This window comes from Salvia hispanica, chromosome 3, assembly GCF_029641045.1.
Source record: "Salvia hispanica isolate PSC_SH4W2 chromosome 3, Shi_PSC_v1, whole genome shotgun sequence".
In the NCBI taxonomy this organism is placed as follows: Eukaryota; Viridiplantae; Streptophyta; class Magnoliopsida; order Lamiales; family Lamiaceae; genus Salvia; species Salvia hispanica.
In genome coordinates this window covers 4,102,825-4,122,972 of record NC_142694.1, presented here as the reverse complement: position 1 = coordinate 4,122,972, position 20,148 = coordinate 4,102,825, and the positions used below count along the sequence as shown (strand labels likewise).

The 20,148-nt window shown below is 38.9% G+C and overlaps 4 protein-coding genes and 2 long non-coding RNA genes across 8 annotated transcripts; 3 read left to right on the top strand and 3 right to left on the bottom strand.

Annotated features, from left to right (window-relative positions):
* Positions 1-112: 112 nt before the first annotated feature.
* LOC148929984 (uncharacterized) lies at positions 113-4,190 on the top strand. 2 transcript variants are annotated; one of them, XR_016136206.1, is made up of 5 exons: positions 113-228; positions 417-513; positions 696-3,179; positions 3,261-3,533; positions 4,006-4,190. It is a non-coding gene; the product is annotated as an uncharacterized LOC148929984 (long non-coding RNA). The 2 variants fall into 2 exon arrangements; XR_016136205.1 differs by having other exon boundaries at positions 683-3,179.
* LOC125215172 (glutamate receptor 2.7-like) lies at positions 510-4,444 on the bottom strand. The gene is made up of 5 exons (XM_089066369.1): positions 4,183-4,444; positions 2,158-3,503; positions 1,750-2,062; positions 1,266-1,672; positions 510-1,185 (listed from the first exon to the last, which is right to left on the bottom strand). The coding sequence occupies exons 1-5, from the start codon at positions 4,442-4,444 to the stop codon at positions 679-681; spliced, it is 2,835 nt and encodes a 944-aa protein (XP_088922495.1). The 3' UTR covers positions 510-678.
* Positions 4,445-8,291: 3,847 nt separating this feature from the next.
* On the top strand, positions 8,292-11,329 carry LOC125215900 (glutamate receptor 2.2-like). Its single transcript, XM_089068988.1, has 4 exons — positions 8,292-8,481; positions 8,619-10,328; positions 10,418-10,812; positions 10,892-11,329. Exons 1-4 carry the CDS (start codon positions 8,292-8,294, stop codon positions 11,327-11,329), a joined length of 2,733 nt encoding a protein of 910 aa, XP_088925114.1.
* Positions 11,330-11,413: 84 nt separating this feature from the next.
* Positions 11,414-14,291, bottom strand: LOC125215901 (transcription initiation factor TFIID subunit 10-like). The gene is made up of 6 exons (XM_048117484.2): positions 14,007-14,291; positions 13,858-13,922; positions 12,199-12,261; positions 12,016-12,070; positions 11,887-11,937; positions 11,414-11,611 (listed from the first exon to the last, which is right to left on the bottom strand). The coding sequence occupies exons 1-6, from the start codon at positions 14,106-14,108 to the stop codon at positions 11,531-11,533; spliced, it is 417 nt and encodes a 138-aa protein (XP_047973441.1). The 5' UTR covers positions 14,109-14,291; the 3' UTR covers positions 11,414-11,530.
* A 1,080-nt stretch (positions 14,292-15,371) lies between these two features.
* LOC148929983 (uncharacterized) lies at positions 15,372-19,845 on the top strand. Of its 2 annotated transcripts, none has more exons than XR_016136938.1 (5): positions 15,372-15,521; positions 15,710-15,805; positions 16,015-18,539; positions 18,621-19,431; positions 19,718-19,845. It is a non-coding gene; the product is annotated as an uncharacterized LOC148929983 (long non-coding RNA). The 2 variants fall into 2 exon arrangements; XR_016136937.1 differs by lacking the exon at positions 19,718-19,845 and adding an exon at positions 19,556-19,697.
* Positions 15,794-19,823, bottom strand: LOC125215144 (glutamate receptor 2.7-like). Its single transcript, XM_089068028.1, has 5 exons — positions 19,547-19,823; positions 17,518-18,863; positions 17,110-17,422; positions 16,615-17,021; positions 15,794-16,535 (listed from the first exon to the last, which is right to left on the bottom strand). Exons 1-5 carry the CDS (start codon positions 19,806-19,808, stop codon positions 16,011-16,013), a joined length of 2,853 nt encoding a protein of 950 aa, XP_088924154.1. The 5' UTR covers positions 19,809-19,823; the 3' UTR covers positions 15,794-16,010.
* Positions 19,846-20,148: the final 303 nt, after the last annotated feature.

The window sequence follows — 20,148 nt, the reverse complement described above, 5'->3', positions numbered from 1 at the left end:
TACCTGTTGTATTGAGGATCTTATATTTTTTATTTAGAAAATAATAATTTACTAGTAAAATGAGAATGAAGCCACGTCAAATTCAGTAATGCTATTAATTAATTAAATAAAGCCCAGTAATTAATTACCATATCCATAACACGAAAACACATTGTTGTAAGACTTACCAATCGAGAGCTAAACTTGGTCAGTTTCAAAGGAAGAATGAGAAATCTGCGCGAGAAAAAGGTTGGTAAATGCTGTATTTCCATATATGTGCTGATTAGGTTATGTCTGATGATCGTTGTAATGGCTAAATCCCATAACATGTTTGTTAAAATGCCTAAGCGAATACTAAAAGAAATTCGGGAAATTAACTTTGTTACGACACAATTCTGGATTTTGTTATTTGTGATCCTCTCTCTCCGCTCATCTAGGTGCGTAACAATGTGAGGGGCTTGCATAGAGAATAACTGTTGCAGAAGATGGCGGAAATTTAAGCTTAAAAGTGGAAGCTGTGATTGAAATATGCTGGTAAGCATATGATATTGTGAATACATATGTGACATGTTTGTTTCCAGAATTTCAAGTTCTTGACTTTATCTGCGCCTTGTGTGCTTAGAGTAAATTCCATTAATAAGAGCTCCTGCGATTTCTGGTTTTGGTCTTGTTCTGAAGCATCCTGATACACTCAAACTGTCAGCTCTGTGCTTCAGGACTTGAGGAAATAGGACTTGGTGGGCCGTTGTTGCCTGCTGAGTTCTGCGAGAAGGTTGATGGGCTTGGATGGAAATACTCGTCGGAAGGTTCCATCACTGTTCTCGCACAACCACATTCGCTTCGTTCATTCTTCTTGAAAGTGTGATAAGTGAGGTCTTTGCTGTTGAACCTCTGGAGTAGCTCTAATGATTTGCTTTTTAATGTCGTCTCTGAATCAGAGCCACGACGCACAACATGCCAATTCTTGCAGAGAAAACTAGTCACATAGATTATCAGGGCTATAACTCCTGCTATTCCTACAATCATGAAGAGCCCCCAGAAGCTTTCTATACCAAGACTGTTTGATGAGGAAAAATCACTAGAATCTCCGCATTTTGTGTCGTTTTCGAACCATTTTTTCTCAATCTCCATCATCTTCTTTCCCTCAGTAACATTTAATATAGCTCTTGAAATATCAGGCACTAGTGGAGATCCTATAGGAAATGCCTGCACACGTATTACATTAAAAAATAAGCATGTGTAATAATAAGGATATACCTCAAAAGAGAAGGGTATGTGATATGTACAAAGCCAAAGCCATCTGTCTTGTACGTTGGCCCAACCGTGATGTATTTTGAACAGTATTTGCCGAGGAAGAGTTTGACATATGGTATCTCATCAAAAGCAGCAGATATACCACCTTTTGCACTACCTTTCCTGAAAAGTTCATGCATTTCCTCGGGGGAGCTATATGCTAAAAGTCTGGATTTGTCAAAATTCAATCCTTTCAAAAGTTCAAAAACAAATGACCCATTATGGTAGCCCACAGTTTCTTTGTTTCTTATAAGCTCATTGACATCTGTGATAGTGGGTTTCAGCTCTTGGACTGTCAACATGGAAGTAAGACTAGCTGTGTAGCTCTGCGTTAGTATCAGAACCACAAAGAACCATATGATCAGCAGAGACCTAGACAAGTTACTTATCACTCTCTCCTCTACAAAATCAAACCAAAAGAAATTACATGTTAGATTAGTGTAATGCTGGAAAATGATAGTATCAATAATCACTTACTGTTAGCAAACACCATTGTTGAAAAGCCAAACCAGAATATTGTGCCTACTTGATGCCAAAGAGGGCCTCTGAAATCTTCATTGATCCGATGTTCTAGAATCCAAATAAGGAAGCCAATGAAAACAAATGAGCAAAAGCTTGTCAACCAAAGTTTCCAAGTCAGTGGCTTTAGAAAGGCCCACGCATTTTTGTTCTTGTCATTTTTTATCGGTACAACCATTGAAACACCAGATTCTGTATAAGGCAGGGTGAAATCGACATACAGTGATCTGTTTGCTATGATGGTTACATCTCCAACTGCAGCATCAAAGTCCTGCCCATGGAATAGAAAAGGTTATGAATCTAAACGCATGACATACTAAATGTGGTGATGTGTGGTTTTTGAATTGTTAATGGAAAGATACTTACTCCTTGGTATACTGCATAAAGAAGCTCATCATAATTGCCGGCTCTCTTGTGGTCAGACGTAGCAAAAGGAACATACTCATACTGCACGCCATATGGTAGTGCTTCGATCACCATATCAAAAACATCCTTGCAGTAACCTTCTACGTTTGTAGAATTGTCGGAGTTCCAAGTGATATGCATGAACTCAAAGAAACGATCTTTTACAGGCACTCCGATTCTTAACTTCTTCCCATTGGTCGGAGTGACCCAACCCTTGGGTGGATTTTTTCTATCGCCTGGCCACATAATGAATCCGATGTTGGACTTCGAAGTGGAATACATTTTTTTGGTAGATTTTGCAAAGTTGATTTCTCTAACAATTCCATTATCTTTTGTCCAATATCCTACAACTCGGGCTCCTGCACCAATCACATTGATTATCTGATAAGGAGGTGATTCGAGTTGTCCTTCAACTAGTTTAAACTCTCCAGCAAGGCCTTTAAAAGTTGTACTTGACAATGCCTGAATGACTTCAGCTCCTATGCCCGAGACTCCAAAGCCTTCAAGATCTGTTGATGTTGTGGAATTACTTGCCTTTTTCAGAAATGTAGCATTTCTTATTCTTGCCTTTTCTACTGCCATTGCTAGTGCAACTGCAGAGTCATAAGCCCAGAGTCCAAAGATGTTCAAATCCATATCATGATTTGCTGGGTTTTGCTGCTGAATCTCTTTCTTGTATTTGAATGTGAATTTGTGCAGCTCTTCCGATTTCAGAATAAGAGGCCTTACACCTATAACTCCTTGCATATCTTCTTCAATAACTGAACGATCCATTGAACTTAACTCGTTTGTCATACCATCAGTTATTATCCACACATAGTCTTCACTCATCATTCCCAGTAGTTTAGCTTTGCTGAACAGGCGAGAACCAAGAGTGGTCCTCATGTGGACAATGAAAACTCTAGTTTGGTTTCTCATTAGCATGGAAAGCTCTGCATCAATCTGATCATCTGTTGCGAATGATGGTATGACACTCCTGTAAGGTATGCGCACATTTACTTTTTCCAAACTATCTGCTAAAAATGGTATAATCCCATGTCCGAACTCATTATCCACATAAATAGGTACAACTTCTCTCCATCCATAGGCTTGGACTATTGCAGCTATGGCCGTTACTTGGGAAGAATCACCTAAGGCAGCACGAACAAAGTATGGACTTTGGATTGACAAGAGAGACGGGCTTGTGGCTGAAAATGTTATGATCGGTACTTGAGATTTGTTCCCAAGATGTATCACAAAAGATGCCTGCATCGAGGATAACGGACCTATGATCGCTTGCACTTGGACATTCTTCAGTAAATCTAAAGCTGCATTTTATAATTTGGTTGCAAGAAAAAGTATGTCAGATTACAAATTTTCACACTGCATTAGGCTTGAATATATGAAAAGAACACAGATTCTTCTTATTTAGAACTTTAGGCATCCATTGGCAAATTTTGAGCAGTTTATAGAAGAAACTTGTTTGTTGACGATGGAATTTTGATCTTGATTTCATTCTTTAAGTCCAAGTATTATGCTGAAAATTTTAATTATTAGTAGTATAACATTAACCATCAGTTACTGTTGCTTATGAACAAGCTTCAACCATGCAAGGAATGCATTTAAATTGTTCTTTCATTTTACTGTTAAAAAGTTGGAAGGATCATTGTTCCTGAATGATTAATGATGCAAGTTCCACTTAGACAGGGATGCAGCTATGAAGAACTTATCATACATGTCTGATTATCACAGCTACATATACATGTGCAGCAAACATGTGTCAATTAACATATGAAGTGTGATCGAGTTTGCTTTTTTCCATGGTTGCAGAGTGTTGGTACCGGAGGCCAGAGGGACTGGCCAAAACAGCAAAAAAGAACAAAACAGACACAGTAAGTAAAGTTTTCCCATGTTCAATTGAAAATCATCTGGTAATTAGGCCTTACTGATTGTATATTCGGCGAACCTGCGAGTTTAATAAGTAGGTTGATATAGTAGTATTAGTACCTGCTGCAGCTGCTCCAATAACATCTTTCTTGGAGTCTCTCTTGGTAAGGACCAGCCTGGTCTGGTAGTGGCCATGTTTGGTGTAGAAATCCGAGAGTGCCATAGTGATGCAGTTCAACCCCATTTTCCCGACATAATCGTCCATGTCCACCACCACTCCAACTCTTACAGGGAAAGGTGTGCTCTGCACCGTGGCGCTGTTCAGCAAGAAAAGCAAAACAACAAGAGGAAAAATGGCTTCCATTGGAGCTTCCAACTTCATCTTGTGCAGATATCTTAGCTCTCAAAATTTGGGTGTTGATGTTAATTTTGGGTATAGTTACCAGGTTATATCTTCGTCAACAGTCACGTCCACATTAAGAAAATCAGTATAATCAACCCTTAAATAACTCGTAGTCCTAATTATAGTTGCAGAACTACAGTTGTTGACTGAAAATTGTCTATTTCATGCCATATTCTCTGTCTCATTGCAAATTTGGGGAGGTAGTTAAGGTAGTTACGTAGTAATTTCAATATATAAGTTCAAGTGTCAAAATATTATATGTCGACATCGACATTGAAATCGATGTATGAGGGAGGAAATGGGATAAAATTTAACATACATGCATTAGATTTTTGAACGAATATTGAATATTGACTTTTGAATATTGAATACTGTCGACTTGAAAAGTCTAGTTTTGTTTGTTAATAAATCGACAAAAAAGGATTTTGTGAATGTAATAGTTCCAGCAACTTCTTAGTAGTATAAGTTAGTGTTTAGCTTGACTATAATATCAAATTCAAGTCTTTAATATTAGGATGCTTCTGCAACTTGTCTTCTAAAAAAGAATAATCATTTAAATGAGGTGGGGTTATGATTCTTAGGAAATTGGCCTCTTCTAGCGTGCAATGGATGGATTCATACCAGCTTCCACAAATATATAATAAAAGTGGATAGTATATGTGAAAACATTGACAGATAGTGATTGACATTTAAATCTATCCAGAAATAGAAATTAAGAAAGTACTATTATTAGTAAGAAATCTGCACTAAATCCTTTTCAAATGAAAAGGGGAAATAATATTACCATTATTCTTTAAGCTGAGCTATAACTTATCATTATCACACGATTCATTCAAGCTACATGTAGTGCTTACCTTGACCTTATATCAAGCCTTTAATCTAATGAAGTCGTCTTCATGAAATGTGAAATATTAAGAAGAGTAGTTTAAAAAATAAGTGATCAGTTAATGAGGTGGGGTTATGAAGGGAACAAAGTAGGGGTGTCGAAACGGGTACCCACGGGTACCCAAACCCGATTTTGCGGGTACTCGTACCCGAAAACTTCAATATTATACTACCCAATCCCGACCCATATAGTTAAACGCGTAACCCCATACCCGCATCGGGTATCCCAAACCCGCAGTTGCGGGTACCCAAACCCGCATGCATAATTTGAATTCTAGAAAGAATTTTGGTTTTCGCTTATTATTAATGCTAGTAATCTAATACTCCCTCCGTCCCCCATTAGGAGTCATGGTTTGACCGGGCACGGGTTTTAAGAAATGTAAAGAAAGGTTGGTTGAAAAAGTTAGTGGAATGTGGGACCCACTTTTTTATATTGGTTTTATAATAAAATGTGAGTGAAGTGAGTTAGTGGAATGTGGGACCTACTACTATTTATGGTAAAAATGAAGTGTGACTCTTAATTGGGGACGGACCGAAATGGAAAAAAGTGACTCCTAATGGGGGACGGAGGGAGTACAATAATTTTATGTACATGTTAGAAATTCTAGAATGAATTTTGGGATTGTTGCTAGTTGCTACACTATGATTTTAGATTTGTAGTATTTTTTTTACTTTGTTGTATTTGCATAATTCCAACTATTAACTATGCACAAATGTGGTGATTTCTCATCTCTTAAATATAATATGACTACGCATGAAATATAATGCAAATCCAAATTTCAAATAAGCAAATATGATAGAAACATCAAGCATGTCTAAAATTAAATCACCATTCAAAAGTCTAATATAAAACCAAAAATAATTCACTTTCATCGAAAAGTCTAAACATAAATAACTTCGACTAAAAGTCTAAATATTTTAAATCTCTAATCTAAAGACACTAAACTAATAAAAGTTTCACTTTCACCAATCTTGCAATCCATCATCTGGCGGTGGATAAATAATTGGAAATAAAGTTTTTCGTTGGGGAGTATATATAGATTTGAAACTAATTAACTAAAATAAAATATTTGTAAACCCTAATCCTAAAACTAACGGGTATTGTCGGGTTTAACGGGTATACCCGTGCGGGTAGCGGGTATACCCATACCCGCAAAAATTTAAAACAAACTACCCGATCCCGCCTCGTTTCCCATTGTCGTCGGGTAGCGGGTACCCGCTACCTAGCGGATAGCGGGTCGGGTTGAGGGTTTCCCGATACCCGCAACCCATTTCGACACCCCTAGGAACAAAGCATCCACAATAGCCATAGGCCAGTAATACCCTAGCCAATTAGCCAAAAACTCCTCCTGCCACATCATGTCATTTCCACAGTCTAGTAATTGGCTTATCAAACAACAGCCTAGCAATAGGCGTGCTAGGCTAACAATAGCCTAGTCAATGCCTTAGCCATCCTGAGAATAAAAACACCAAAAACATTAACAATGAAAAAAATTGAAGAAAAAAAAAATAGAAAAATATAAAATGGGAATAAGATATTTATAAAAAAATAAAAATTAAAAAGTCGGCTAGCCTAACGCTCGTCCACACAATAGTGGACAATAGCGATCGACTAACCGTGCTAGTCCGCACCGAACCTCTCGTCCGTCGCGTTAGCTTAACGCAATAGTGGAATAACACCGCGCCCGAGCCGCTAGCCGGTGGCTAGGGCGGACGTTTGCCAACTATTGTGGATGCTCTAAGTGGGTTTTGCCTAGTAGCCAGGCATGCATGGATTGGTTAATGTCTACTTTAATTGAAGAATTTTTTTTCGGACACAGAGTTTAAAAATAATATTTTAAGTGGATGGTGAATAAGATGGTTACTTTTTGTCAAAAATAGAAATGAATCAATTAACTTTAAATTACTAAAAAATAGTAAAATAACTTAATTAACATAGAACCTATCGAGAGAATATAATTGAATCAATAGTATCATAGCTAAAAATAGTAAAATAACTTAATTATCTCTGTTGCTTCCAGAATTGAGAATGCTGCTGCCGCCTCTATTGAAGGCGAGAATCAGTTTGCTACGGTAATTTATTTATTTATTTTTAATCATGTGTCACTATTATATAAAATGTATTTCGCTTTTCTAAGTCAAGTATTTAATTAAATTTTCCTTTTTCTACTTTATCAGTACATTAACAATTACTCCTAAAATTTGATATCATTAAAACTAATTATCTTAAATGAAATAGAGGGAGTATAATTAAATTGCATGGAATTCAGGGGTGCCTTTTTCTTTGTAGATATCTCATACGTACATATTCTTTGAATATCATGGAGTAGTTGCTTTTCATCATCACAATAAGTAGGGAGGTCACCTAAAATTTAAAATTTATATACTACATAATTAATACTCCTATCTAACTGGAGTATCATCACATACAATCCTACTGGATTTTCCAAGTAATTTTGATTTGGACATAACACCGTTCCCTCTAAGTAAGGCCATATAATGCATTGGTTCATTTCTTAATCCAAGCACATAACACGAGAAGTTCTTATTGAAAATCAAATGCATAGTGAGGTACATGTCTTGATTAAACCAAATTAGGAAATGATTAGAGAAAGTGAGCAAGTAGGAATACTATAACTGCAAATGCTGTCAAAATGCAAATTGCATGTAAAAAATCCCTTGACTCCACATTAGTGCTCACCACCACGCCATTGTTGATTCCCTAATAGCTCGCGTGTGGATCCCACACCACAACACCAACTTCTCACATTCCTTCTATATATATGCATGCATACATTTGCATTATCAATATCCCACATACTTATCTCAACTCTTGATACCTAAAAGTCCAAATACATAGATGGATAAGAGAATCCATAATATTCCAATTTTGTGCATTTTCCATTACTTGTTGCTATCAAACATAAATTTGAGCTCAAAAATGGCAGCTGCCCAGACCATCCCCATAAGAGTAGGGGTAATTCTTGACATGGATGGCTATGGAGAGATGGCCTTCAACTGCCTATCCATGGCGCTTTCCGACTTCTATTCCACCCACACTCACTACAAAACTCGGCTCCTCCTCATCACCCGCCCCCCCAAAGCCGACGTCATTGGCGCTGCTGCTGCAGGTGAAGCTCTATTTCTCTATCATAGCATTTGGTCATAATAATAGGCATGATTGACAAAAATAATCCAACTTACTCAAATGTTTGGTTTGCATGATTATTTAATGATCTTCCAATCATATTAATGTTATCCATACTAGGCGAGTTAACCAAATTGATAATCTTGAAAAATGCAGGCCTAGACCTACTCAAGAATGTGCAAGTGCAAGCCATACTAGGCCCAACATTCTCAACACAAGCAATCTTCCTCATCTCTCTAGGAGAAAAATCTCAGGTCCCCATCATATCCTACTCTGCTACAAGTCCTTCTCTCTCCTCAACCCGAAGCCCCTACTTCTTCCGCGCCACTCTCAGCGACGCCACACAAGTGGATGCCATAGCTGCCTTCGTCGAGTCCTTCGGGTGGCGAGAAGTCGTCCCAGTTTACGAGGAAAACGACTTCGGAGAAGGAATCATGCCTTATCTCAGCGACGCCTTGGGACGCGTCAATGCCCGCATACCTTACAGAAGCGTGATCTCACCTCTCGCAACCAACGATCAGATCGAGGCAGAGCTCTACAAGCTCATGACGATGCAGACCAGAGTGTTTGTGGTCCATATGATGAGCCCCCTCGCGTCTCGCCTCTTCCTTATAGCGCACAAGATCGGGTTGATGAGTCAAGGTTGTGCGTGGATCGTCACGAATGGGGTCACCAACGAGCTCGAATTGCTGGATCCATTTGTGCTGGATGTCATGCTGGGTGTTGTTGGAGTGAGGCATCATATCCCGAGGAGTGAAGATCTCAAGAGCTTTGAGACTCGGTATAATAAACAAGTTCTTGTTGGAAGTAAATTGAGCATTTTTGGGCTGTGGGCTTACGATGCAGCCACTGCCCTAGCTATAGCAGCAGAGAAAGCAAACCTCAGAGACGTCAAGTATATACAGACCTCAATGAACTCCACTGATCTTGAGGGATTTGGAGTGTCAGGTGATGGGCCGAACCTCATTAAAGCATTGTCTAACACAACATTCAAAGGGCTTGCAGGGACTTTCAGGCTAGTTGATGGGGAGCTTGAGGCGCCGCCTCTTGAGATTGTCAACTTCGTCGGCCATGGAGTTCGGGGCATTGGATATTGGACGAAAAAGAGTGGGATTGTCAAAAGACTCAACTCCCAAAGTGCTAATTTATACGTGGATTTTACTCCCAAATCCAAGCTTAGACCGATCATCTGGCCAGGGGTCACAACGTCTTGGCCAAGAGGTTGGGTGATCCCAACCAATGGAAGGAAGTTGAGAGTTGGAGTGCCTGTGAAAACTGGCTTCACTGAGTTTATGAGAGTTACATGGAATGCTGACAATTCTACAAGAGTGGAAGGGTATTGCATAGATGTTTTTGAAGCAGTAATGGCAGCATTGCCTTATGGCGTGACGTATGAATACATCCCATTTGCATATCCCAACCACACAACGGCCGGTGATTACAACAGCTTGACCTATCAAGTCTACCTCGGAGTAAGCACCTATGCTTTCTTTTTTTATGATAAGATCGTTGCTGGAGACGTGACTATTGTGGCAAACAGGTCACAGTACGTGGACTTCACTCTGCCCTACACAGAGTCAGGTGTTGCAATGGTCGTGCCAATGAGAGACGAGAAGAGAAAGAATGCATGGATATTCTTGAAGCCCCTGACTTGGGATCTGTGGCTGACAAGCTGCTGCTCGTTTGTCTTCATTGGATTCTTGATATGGCTCATTGAACGCAAGGACAACACTGACTTCCAGCCCAAACCTGAGCTCCAGGGCAACTTGTTATGTTACAACATTGGCATGATATTCTGGTTTGGCTTCTCAACCATGGTCTTTGCTCATAGTAAGCCTACAATCCGTTTTTCCATTAATGCAATGCATGATAATATGGTTATTTGATTAAACTAAAGTATACTACTAATATTTTGGCAGGAGAGAAAGTGCAGAGCAACCTGTCAAAGATGGTGCTGATCATATGGTTTCTGGTGGTGCTCATCTTGACACAGAGTTACACTGCTAGTCTGGCGTCCATGCTAACCGTTCAGAAGCTGCAGCCAACGGTGACGGACGTGAATCTTCTGATCAGGAACAACGACTATGTGGGATACCTGCAGGGATCATTCGTGTATGGAGTCCTCAAGAAGTTGAACTTCGACGAATCGCGTCTCATAGAGTACGACTCGTCGGAGAAACTCCACGAGCTTCTTTCCAACGGCCGCATCGCTGCTGCATTTAATGAAGTTCCTTACATAAAGCTCTTCCTAGGCAAATACTGCTCTAAATACACTATGATCGGACCCATAAACAAGGCTAATGGTTTCGGAATTGTATGTTTTACCCTAAGTTAATTTGTGTCAGTTTTGTTTATAGCTAGCCATATAAAAGTTTGGGTTTGGGTTTGTTCAGGTGTTCCCAATCGGTTCACCACTGGTAAAGGATGTTTCGCGCGCTATTTTGAACGTGACAGAGGGGCGGAAGGTGGCGGAGATAGAGAGGAAATGGTTGGGAATTGTGAATAAATGCTTGGATTCGAATGAGTTGGCAACGCCCAATGATCTTGGGCTTGGGAGCTTCTGGCTGCTGTTCCTGATCGTTTGGCTGGTTGCTATACTGGCTCTGGTTATTTATTTATGTAGACCTGCACCTGCTGCTGGTGGGGAGGACGTAGACGCTGCTGCTGCTGCTGCTGCTGCTGCTGGTGGGGAGGAAGTAGACGCTGCTGCTGCTGGTGGTGGTGGTGGTGGGGAGGAAGAAGACGGGGCTGCTGCTGCTGCTGGTCAGGAGGAAGAAGATGGGGCTGCTGCTGGCCGGGAAGATGAAGTACATCTATTTGCCGCTAATTAAGGCGGGAATTAGTTTTCTACAAAAATATTCTTGATAAATTGTTCAATGAAGTTTGAATTGATTTTCTGTTATCTGAATTACCCATTTAACACATACATTTCATGTATTTTTATAGATCTTTTTCTTTTTTTTTCAGTTTTACATAGTTTGATAATAATGCAGTTTTCTTTCATGATAGAAACCTTCAGATACGGTGAGTGGTTATTCATCTCTCGAAGCAGGATCTAAACCAGTAGATGGAGTGTCAGCAAAGTACTCTTGATGTTTGACGTTCACACCATACTGCAATCGATATGAAAGAAAGTCAGTTACAACCAATAAACATTAATAACTTGATACTACTTAGATTACACAAAATCCATGCTGGGGGAGTTAATTTGAGGTGGTGGTTGCTACACTGCTGGTTCACTCTCTGAAAACGCCATTGCCATTTAACTAAGAGATGTCGGCATTCTTTAAATTATGTGATAGGGTAGTGTAAAAGCGTGAAAATAACTGTTAACATCAAATGCTCATCAAGAGCAGTAAGTGTAAAAGCATGACGTTAACGCAGTTACCTCTCGTAGAGCCTTGGATAGATCCTCCATCGTCAAAATCAAACGCTTCTCCTATTATGAAGTAATTAATAAAAATAATAAAGATGATTAGAGATTGGAATTAACATAAATTCATGAGTATGTATCAACCTTTTGCTGTTTATCTCTTTTGTCCTTGATTACAGCTGGCCGTGCCTTACACTGCCTGCATTGAGATGCAAGGAAACATTCATCCAATAAACACATATGATAAAATAGCTAGTGCTATCAAAATCAACAACACAAACAATGATCATCACAATTTGCAAAGAGAAAAAAAGTAAAAGAACATACTGAAGTGCATCAGTTGCCATATCTGCAATGAACTTCTGTGTTGCAACTGCCACCAGCCTTGTCCTAAAGAACAAAAAAAACAGGATAATCATAAACCAGAAGATGTGAACTGAAAGCCCCAGCAAACAAGGATAAACATGTGGGTAAATGATAAGAGGGGGAAAATTGGAAGACTACTAATAACATACAATGAAAAAAAAGTATCTACAGTTATCATTTTACTCTTTTTATGAACTAAAAAAACTGCACAGCTAAATTATTTTTTGAGCATGTGAGGAACCTATGCCCATATCAATATTCATCGGATAAATATAGAAGAAATGCGTTCATGTAACCCAGGGTGCATTTTATGCACATTAATCAATCAGAATTAGAAGATAGCAGTAAAACAATTTTAAGCCCACAGATATGTCCCCAGAAGTATTTGCTGTAAATTTACTATTCCAAACTATTTGAGGCTACTTTTTGGTGGTAATGTGCTGAATGCTACCGAAAGCATGGAATATCAGGGTATTTTAATATACCTGGTTTGGGTTTTCACCGGGTTGAGGTTTTACATACATGACTGAGGCACGTGCATCGCAAGTCAAATATACTTTGCAAACAAAAAAACTATTTCACCAAAGAAGTAAGTTTCTATCAAAACTCTCTCACCACCATCACCATCTACATGTCATCTTCTTATTAGAACCTTAGGATAGCTGAAATCAAATCCTGCTTTTATATTAGATAAGTGTTTATCAAAAACCGGTGAACATTTGGAGAGACCTGTTATTCCAAATAAGCACTTGAAAAGTTCCTGCAATGTAATCTTGTAACGAACCAACGTATGTGTTCGCAGAAAACATCTGCCTTGAGGTAATTGCTAGTAATCATGTTCTAAATCAAAAAACAGAACTACCTAAAATTGGTGAATGAAACAAGCCATAGGTTCGCTATTGAAGAAAACTATTCCAATTCTAGATCATGTAAGCCGAAAAGCGCAGCTAATCATCTCCATCCCAAGAGAAGGCGAAAAACAATTGAACAATAGGATAATTCAAGGTAAAATAGTCGTAGTAAATCACAACAACTGAACATTGAGGACAAATTCTAACTAAATCGATATAATTTCACTCTAAACATAGTGTTGCATGCACGGCCGTGGAGGGTTCGGTGCGGCATGCAACGTAAGAGTAGGAAGTTGAGTACTTAATAAACGAGGCAAGGATGGAATAAGGCTGTTGGTGGTGTGAGGTGGCAGACGGTTGGAATGAGCTGGCAAGGCGGTTATGATGAGGTGGCTAAGTGCACGTGAATAGCATGGACGCGTGAGGTGGCGAGACACACGTTGGCAACTATAAAAGGATCGGGTCATCACCTTTCTATGCATGTTATTTGTGTGATTGTCATAGGCCAAGGATCGTAGATCCGAAGCATTTCTCTCGTTCAATTCTCTTTCCCATTGTATTGTTACTTCTTATATTCAATCAAAATCCTCTAATATTCCTATCATTCGTTATTGTGAGTTCTATTTCGTGTGAAGTTGATCTATTGCGCATTGTTTGATCGGTGCCGATCGATGAGATTGTGAGTTTCAGCTAAGATTGAGCTAAATCCACATCACATAGTTACCCCTAATCTAGGGCAAATTACAATGGAAGGGAAGAGTATACCTACAATCGGGTGTCGGGGCACTGGAATCCACTTTTCGCCAAGTAATGTTCCACCAATTCATCAAGTATCTGTGTAGAAACATAATTACTCACAAACAAAACGGTTACCAAATTCCAATTGTAACACGGCGAGATACAGAAAGCGACGATTACCGTGGGGGTATAGTCCATCAGAGAAGCGAGGAACTCAGTGAGCGCAGCATCGTCGTCGTGGCGCCCATCCTTTGGCTGCTGATGACTGGTTTGGCCGTTCATTCAGCTGTCCTTCCCTACGAATCTAGGAAGTGGCGGAAATAGAAGCGGCGCGTGAGCTCCGACACGACGTTCTGGTGGATTTATTTTTTATTCGTTTGACTTAACCACCAAGAACCACCAAGAACCATATAATCAGCAGAAACCTGGACAAGTTACTTATCACCCTCTCTCTACAATATTAAACCAAATGAAATTACATGTTAGATTACTGTTATCTATGTGTAATGCTAGAAAATGTTAGTATCAATTATTAAACCATGACCGCCCTCTCCACGCAACTATTTCCCCCTTATCGGGATCTAAAATTACCATGACCGCCCCCTCCATTTGCCTTCGGCGTCGCCCCGAACAACGAAAAAATAGTTATGTCCGCACTAAATCAAGCTGCTACTATATATTCTGCCCCCTTCATTTTCGGATCTGGATCCGCCACTGGTCTGCAGTTCAGCATTATGATTTGATGATTCATTCAAGCAACATGTAGCGTTTACCTTGACCTTTTATATCAAGCCTTTAAATTTTAATCTAATCTAATGAAGTCGTCTTCTTGAAATGTGAACTATTAAGAAGATGAAATTAAAAAAATACAAAAAATGATCAGTTAATGAGATGAGGGTTATGAAAGGAGTAGTTTCAAATGGATATTGCTTCTTCTAATAGAATCTATTGACATTGTGATGAGTAAAATAAATAAACAATGCAGGAGAGAATAAAGTTGATATGTAGGAAAGAATAAAATACGTAAGTGATAATAGTATAATATAATTATTAAGATATTAAATTTGTTAACTATAATTATAAATGGAAATTACCTATTGTATTGAGGATCTTATATATTTTATTTAAAAAATTACTATTAAATGAGAATGAAGCCACGCCAAATTCAGTAATGCTATTAATTGATTACTCCCTCCGTCCCACATTTGGACTCACTTATTGTTATGGCTCGAGTTTAAGAAAGAATTGGAGTGTGTAATAAATGAAGTGAGATGCTAGAGTGTGTAATAAATGAAGTGAGATGATAGAGTTGGTTAAAGGTGGGTCTTTTTTTACTTTTGATTTTTGTTTTGGTTTATTTTAATGTAGATAATGACTTTTGATTTTTGTTTTGGTTTATTTTAATGTAGATAATGACATTTTGATTTAATTTTGATAAAGAATGAGGTAAAATTGTATGACCAAATCTAGAAAATTTTAAAAGTGACTCTTGAGCTAGGAGGACTTATATGACAAATAGTGACTCTTAATCTGGGATCGAGGGAGTAATTATCAGTAATTAATTAGTAGTACCATATTCATAACACGAAAACACATTGTAGTGACTAGTCTACGCTGACGATTGTTAGACTTACCAATCAAGAGCTAAACTTGGGTAGTTTCAAAGGAAGAATGAGAAATCTGCGCGAGAAAAAGGTTGGTAAATGCTGTATTTCCATATATGTGCTGATTAGGTTAGGTCTGATGATCGTTGTAATGGTTAAATCCCATAACATGTTTGTTAAAATGCCTAGACGGATACTAAAAGAAATTCGTAAAATTAACTTTGTTACGACACAATTCTGGATTTTGTTATTTGTGATCCTCTCTCTCCGCTCATCTAGGTGCGTAACGAGGTGAGGGGCTTGCATAGAGAATAACTGTTGCAGAAGATGGTTGAAATTTAAGCTTAAAAGTGGAAGCTGTGATTGAATATGCTGGTAAGTTTTGCTCTACAACATTGCTAATGTTTGTATCTATGCTAGCATATGATATTGTGAATACATATGTGACATGTTTGTTTCCAGAATTTCAAGTTCTTGACTTTATCTGCGCCTTGTGTGCTTAGAGTAAATTCCATTAATAAGAGCTCCTGCGATTTCTGGTTTTGGTCTTGTTCTGAAGCATCCTGATACACTCAAACTGTCAGCTCTGTGCTTCAGGACTTGAGGAAATAGGACTTGGTGGGCCGTTGTTGCCTGCTGAGTTCTGCGAGAAGGTTGATGGGCTTGGATGGAAATACTCGTCGGAAGGTTCCATCACTGTTCTCGCACAACCACATTCGCTACCATTGTGAATCACTCTCCGTTCATACTTCTTGAAAGTGTGACAAGTGAGGTCTTTGCTGTTGAACCTCTGGAGTAACTCTAATGATTTGCTCTTTAGTGTTGTCTCTGAATCAGAGCCACGACGCACAACATGCCAATTCTCGTAGAAAAAACTAGTCACATAGATTATCAGGACTAAAACTCCTGCTATTCCTACAATCATGAAGAGCCCCCAGAAGCTCTCGATTCCAAGACTGTTTGATGAGGAAAAATCACTAGAATCTGCACATTTTGTGTCGTTTTCGAACCATTTTTTCTCAATCTCCATCATCTTCTTTCCCTCAGTAACATTTAATATAGCTCTTGAAATATCAGGTACTAGTGGAGATCCTATAGGAAATGCCTGCACACGTATTACATTAAAAAATAAGCATGTGTAGTATATGGATATACCTCAAAAGACAAGGGTATGTGATATGTACAAAGCCAAAACCATCTGTCTTGTACGTTGGGCCAACCATGATGTATTTTGAACAGTATTTGGTGAGGAAAAGCTTGACATATGGTATCTCGTCAAAAGCAGCAGATATACCACCTTTTGCACTACCTTTCCTGAAAAGTTCATGCATTTCCTCGGGGGAGTTATATGCCAAAAGTCTGGATTTGTCAAAGTTCAATCCTTTCAGAAGTTCAAAAACAAATGACCCATTATGGTAGCCCACAGTTTCTTTGTTTCTTATAAGCTCATTGACATCTGTGATGGTGGGTTTCAGCTCTTGGACTGTCAACATGGAAGTAAGACTAGCTGTGTAGCTCTGTGTTAGTATCAGAACCACCAAGAACCATATAATCAGCAGAAACCTGGACAAGTTACTTATCACTCTCTCCTCTACAAAATTAAACCAAAAGAAATTACATGTTAGATTAGTGTAATCTATGTCTAATGCTGGAAAATGTTAGTATCAATTATCACTTACTGTTAGCAAACACCATTGTTGAAAAGCCAAACCAGAATATTGTGCCTACTTGATGCCAAAGAGGGCCTCTGAAATCTTCATTGATCCGATGTTCTAGAATCCAAATAAGGAAGCCAATGAAAACAAATGAGCAAAAGCTTGTCAACCAAAGTTTCCATGTCAGTGGCTTTAGAAATGCCCATGCATTACTGTTCTTGTTATTTTTTATAGGTACAACCATTGAAACACCGGATTCTGTATAAGGCAGGGTGAAGTCGACATACAGTGACCTGTTTGCTATGATGGTTACGTCTCCAACTGCAGCATCAAAGTCCTGCCCATGGAATAGAAAAGGTTATGCATCTAAACTCATGACATACTAAACGTGGTGATGTGTGGTTTTTGAATTGTTAATGGAAAGATACTTACTCCTTGGTATACTGCATAAACAAACTCATCATAACTTCCGGCTCTCTTGTGGTCAGACGTAGCAAAAGGAACATACTCATACTGCACGCCATATGGTAGTGCTTCAATCACCATATCAAAAACATCCTTGCAGTAACCTTCTACTTTTGTAGAATTGTCGGAGTTCCAAGTGATATGCATGAACTCAAAGAAACGATCTTTTACAGGTACTCCGATTCTTAACTTCTTCCCATTGGTCGGAGTGACCCAACCCTTGGGTGGATTTTTTCTATCGCCTGGCCACATAATGAATCCGATGCTGGACTTCGAAGTGGAGTATGTATTTTTGGTAGATTTTGCAAAGTTGATTTCTCTAACAATTCCATTATCTTTTGTCCAATATCCTACAACTCGGGCTCCTGCACCAATCACATTGATTATCTGGTAAGGAGGTGATTCCAGTTGTCCTTCAACTAGTTTAAACTCTCCAGCAAGGCCTCTGAAAGTGGTACTTGACAATGCCTGAATGAGTTCAGTTCCTATGCCCGAGACTCCAAAGCCTTCAAGATCTGTTGGTGTTGTGGAATTACTTTCCTTCTTCAGAAACGTATCATTTCTTATTCCTGCCTTTTCTACTGCCATTGCTAGTGCAACTGCAGAGTCGTAAGCCCAGAGTCCAAAGATGTTCAAGTCCAGATCTTGATTTGCTGGGTCTTGCTGCTGAATCTCTTTCTTGTATTTGACTTTGAATTTATGCAGCTCTCCTGATTTTGGAATATGAGGTTTTACACCTATTACTCCTTGCATATCTTCTTCTATAACTGAACGATCCATTGAAGTTAACTCGTTTGTCATGCCATCAGTTATTATCCACACATAGTCTTCACTCATCATTCCCAGTAGTTTCGCTTTGCTGAACAGGCGAGAACCAAGAGTGGTCCTCATGTGGACAATGAAAACTCTAGTTTGGTTTGTCATTAGCATGGAAAGCTCTGCATCAATCTGATCATCTGTTGCGAATGATGGTATGACACTCCTGTAAGGTATGCGTACATTTATTTTTTCCAAACTATCTGCTAAAAATGGCATAATCCCATGTCCAAACTCATTATCCACATAAATAGGTACAACCTCTCTCCATCCATAGGCTTGGACTATTGCAGATATGGCCGTTACTTGGGAAGAGTCACCTAAGGAAGCACGAATGAAGTATGGACTTTGGATTGACAAGAGAGACGGGCTTGATGCTGAAAATGTTATGATCGGTACTTGAGATTTGTTCCCAAGATGTATCATAAAAGGTGCCTGCATCGAGGACAACGGACCTATGATCGCTTGCACTTGGACATTCTTCAGTAAATCTAAAGCTGCATTTTTTAATTTAATTGCAAGAAAAAGTATGTCAGATTACAAATTTTCACAGTGCACTAGGCATGAAGATATGAAAAGAGTACATAGTCTTCTTTTTTAGAACTTTAGGCTTCCATTGGCAAATTTTGAGCAGTTTATAGAAGAAACCTGTTTGTTGACAATGGAATTTTTATCTTGATTTCATTCTTTAAGTCCAAGTATTATGGCGATTATGCTGAAATTTTTAATTTCTAGTATAACATTAACCATCATACTGTTGCTTGTGAACAAGCTTCAACCATGCAAGGTATGCATTTAAATTGTTCTTTCATTTTACTGTTAAAAAGTTGGAAGGATCATTGTTCCTGAATGATTAATGATGCAAGTTCCACTTAGACAGGGATGCAGCTATGAAGAACTTATCATACATGTCTGATTATCACAGCTACATATACATGTGCAGCAAACATGTGTCAATTAACATATGAAGTGTGATCGAGTTTGCTTTTTTCCATGGTTGCAGAGTGTTGGTACCGGAGGCCAGAGGGACTGGCCAAAACAGCAAAAAAGAACAAAACAGACACAGTAAGTAAAGTTTTCCCATGTTCAATTGAAAATCATCTGGTAATTAGGCCTTACTGATTGTATATTCGGCGAACCTGCGAGTTTAATAAGTAGGTTGATATAGTAGTATTAGTACCTGCTGCAGCTGCTCCAATAACATCTTTCTTGGAGTCTCTCTTGGTAAGGACCAGCCTGGTCTGGTAGTGGCCATGTTTGGTGTAGAAATCCGAGAGTGCCATAGTGATGCAGTTCAATCCCATTTTCCCGACATAATCGTCCATGTCAACCACCACTCCAACACTTACAGGGAAAGGTGTGCTCTGCACCGTGGCGCTGTTCAGCAAGAGAAGCAAAACAACAAGAGGACAAATGGCTACCATGGGAGCCTCCAACTTCATCTCGTGCAGTTATTTGAGCTCTCAAATTTTGGATGATGATGATGATTATTTTGAGTACAGTTACCAGGTTATATCTTCGTCAACAGTCACGTCCACATTAAGAAAATCAGTATAATCTACTGTTAAATAACTGGCAGTCTTATAGTCGCAGGACTACAGTTGTTGACTGAAAATTGTTTATTTCATGCCATATTCTCTGTCTCATTGCAAATTTGGGGAGGTAGTTACATAGTAATTTCAATATATAAGCTCAAGTGTCAAAATAATAGGAGTATATGTCGACATTGACGTTGAATGAGATGAAATTTCACACATATGCATGCATTAGATTTTTGAATGT

What these genes read in the sequence shown, in the direction of transcription:
- LOC125215900 (XM_089068988.1), top strand. Translation starts at nt 8,292, where the DNA reads ATGGCAGCTGCCCAGACCATCCCCATAAGAGTAGGGGTAATTCTTGAC. An exon ending in CATTGGCGCTGCTGCTGCAG is followed by an intron (nt 8,482 to 8,618) that starts GTGAAGCTCTAT and finishes TATCCATACTAG; the next exon opens with GCGAGTTAACCAAATTGATA. An exon ending in AGGCTAATGGTTTCGGAATT is followed by an intron (nt 10,813 to 10,891) that starts GTATGTTTTACC and finishes GGGTTTGTTCAG; the next exon opens with GTGTTCCCAATCGGTTCACC.
- LOC125215172 (XM_089066369.1), bottom strand. Translation starts at nt 4,444, where the DNA reads ATGAAGTTGGAAGCTCCAATGGAAGCCATTTTTCCTCTTGTTGTTTTG. An exon ending in TATTGGAGCAGCTGCAGCAG is followed by an intron (nt 3,504 to 4,182) that starts GTACTAATACTA and finishes TATAAAATGCAG; the next exon opens with CTTTAGATTTACTGAAGAAT. An exon ending in TTTATGCAGTATACCAAGGA is followed by an intron (nt 2,063 to 2,157) that starts GTAAGTATCTTT and finishes TTCCATGGGCAG; the next exon opens with GACTTTGATGCTGCAGTTGG.
- LOC125215144 (XM_089068028.1), bottom strand. Translation starts at nt 19,808, where the DNA reads ATGAAGTTGGAGGCTCCCATGGTAGCCATTTGTCCTCTTGTTGTTTTG. An exon ending in AACAATGGTGTTTGCTAACA is followed by an intron (nt 17,022 to 17,109) that starts GTAAGTGATAAT and finishes TTAATTTTGTAG; the next exon opens with AGGAGAGAGTGATAAGTAAC. An exon ending in AGACAGATGGTTTTGGCTTT is followed by an intron (nt 16,536 to 16,614) that starts GTACATATCACA and finishes ATACGTGTGCAG; the next exon opens with GCATTTCCTATAGGATCTCC.
- LOC125215901 (XM_048117484.2), bottom strand. Translation starts at nt 14,108, where the DNA reads ATGAACGGCCAAACCAGTCATCAGCAGCCAAAGGATGGGCGCCACGAC. An exon ending in AAAGAGATAAACAGCAAAAG is followed by an intron (nt 11,938 to 12,015) that starts GTTGATACATAC and finishes ACTTCATAATAG; the next exon opens with GAGAAGCGTTTGATTTTGAC. An exon ending in TATCCAAGGCTCTACGAGAG is followed by an intron (nt 11,612 to 11,886) that starts GTAACTGCGTTA and finishes TATCGATTGCAG; the next exon opens with TATGGTGTGAACGTCAAACA.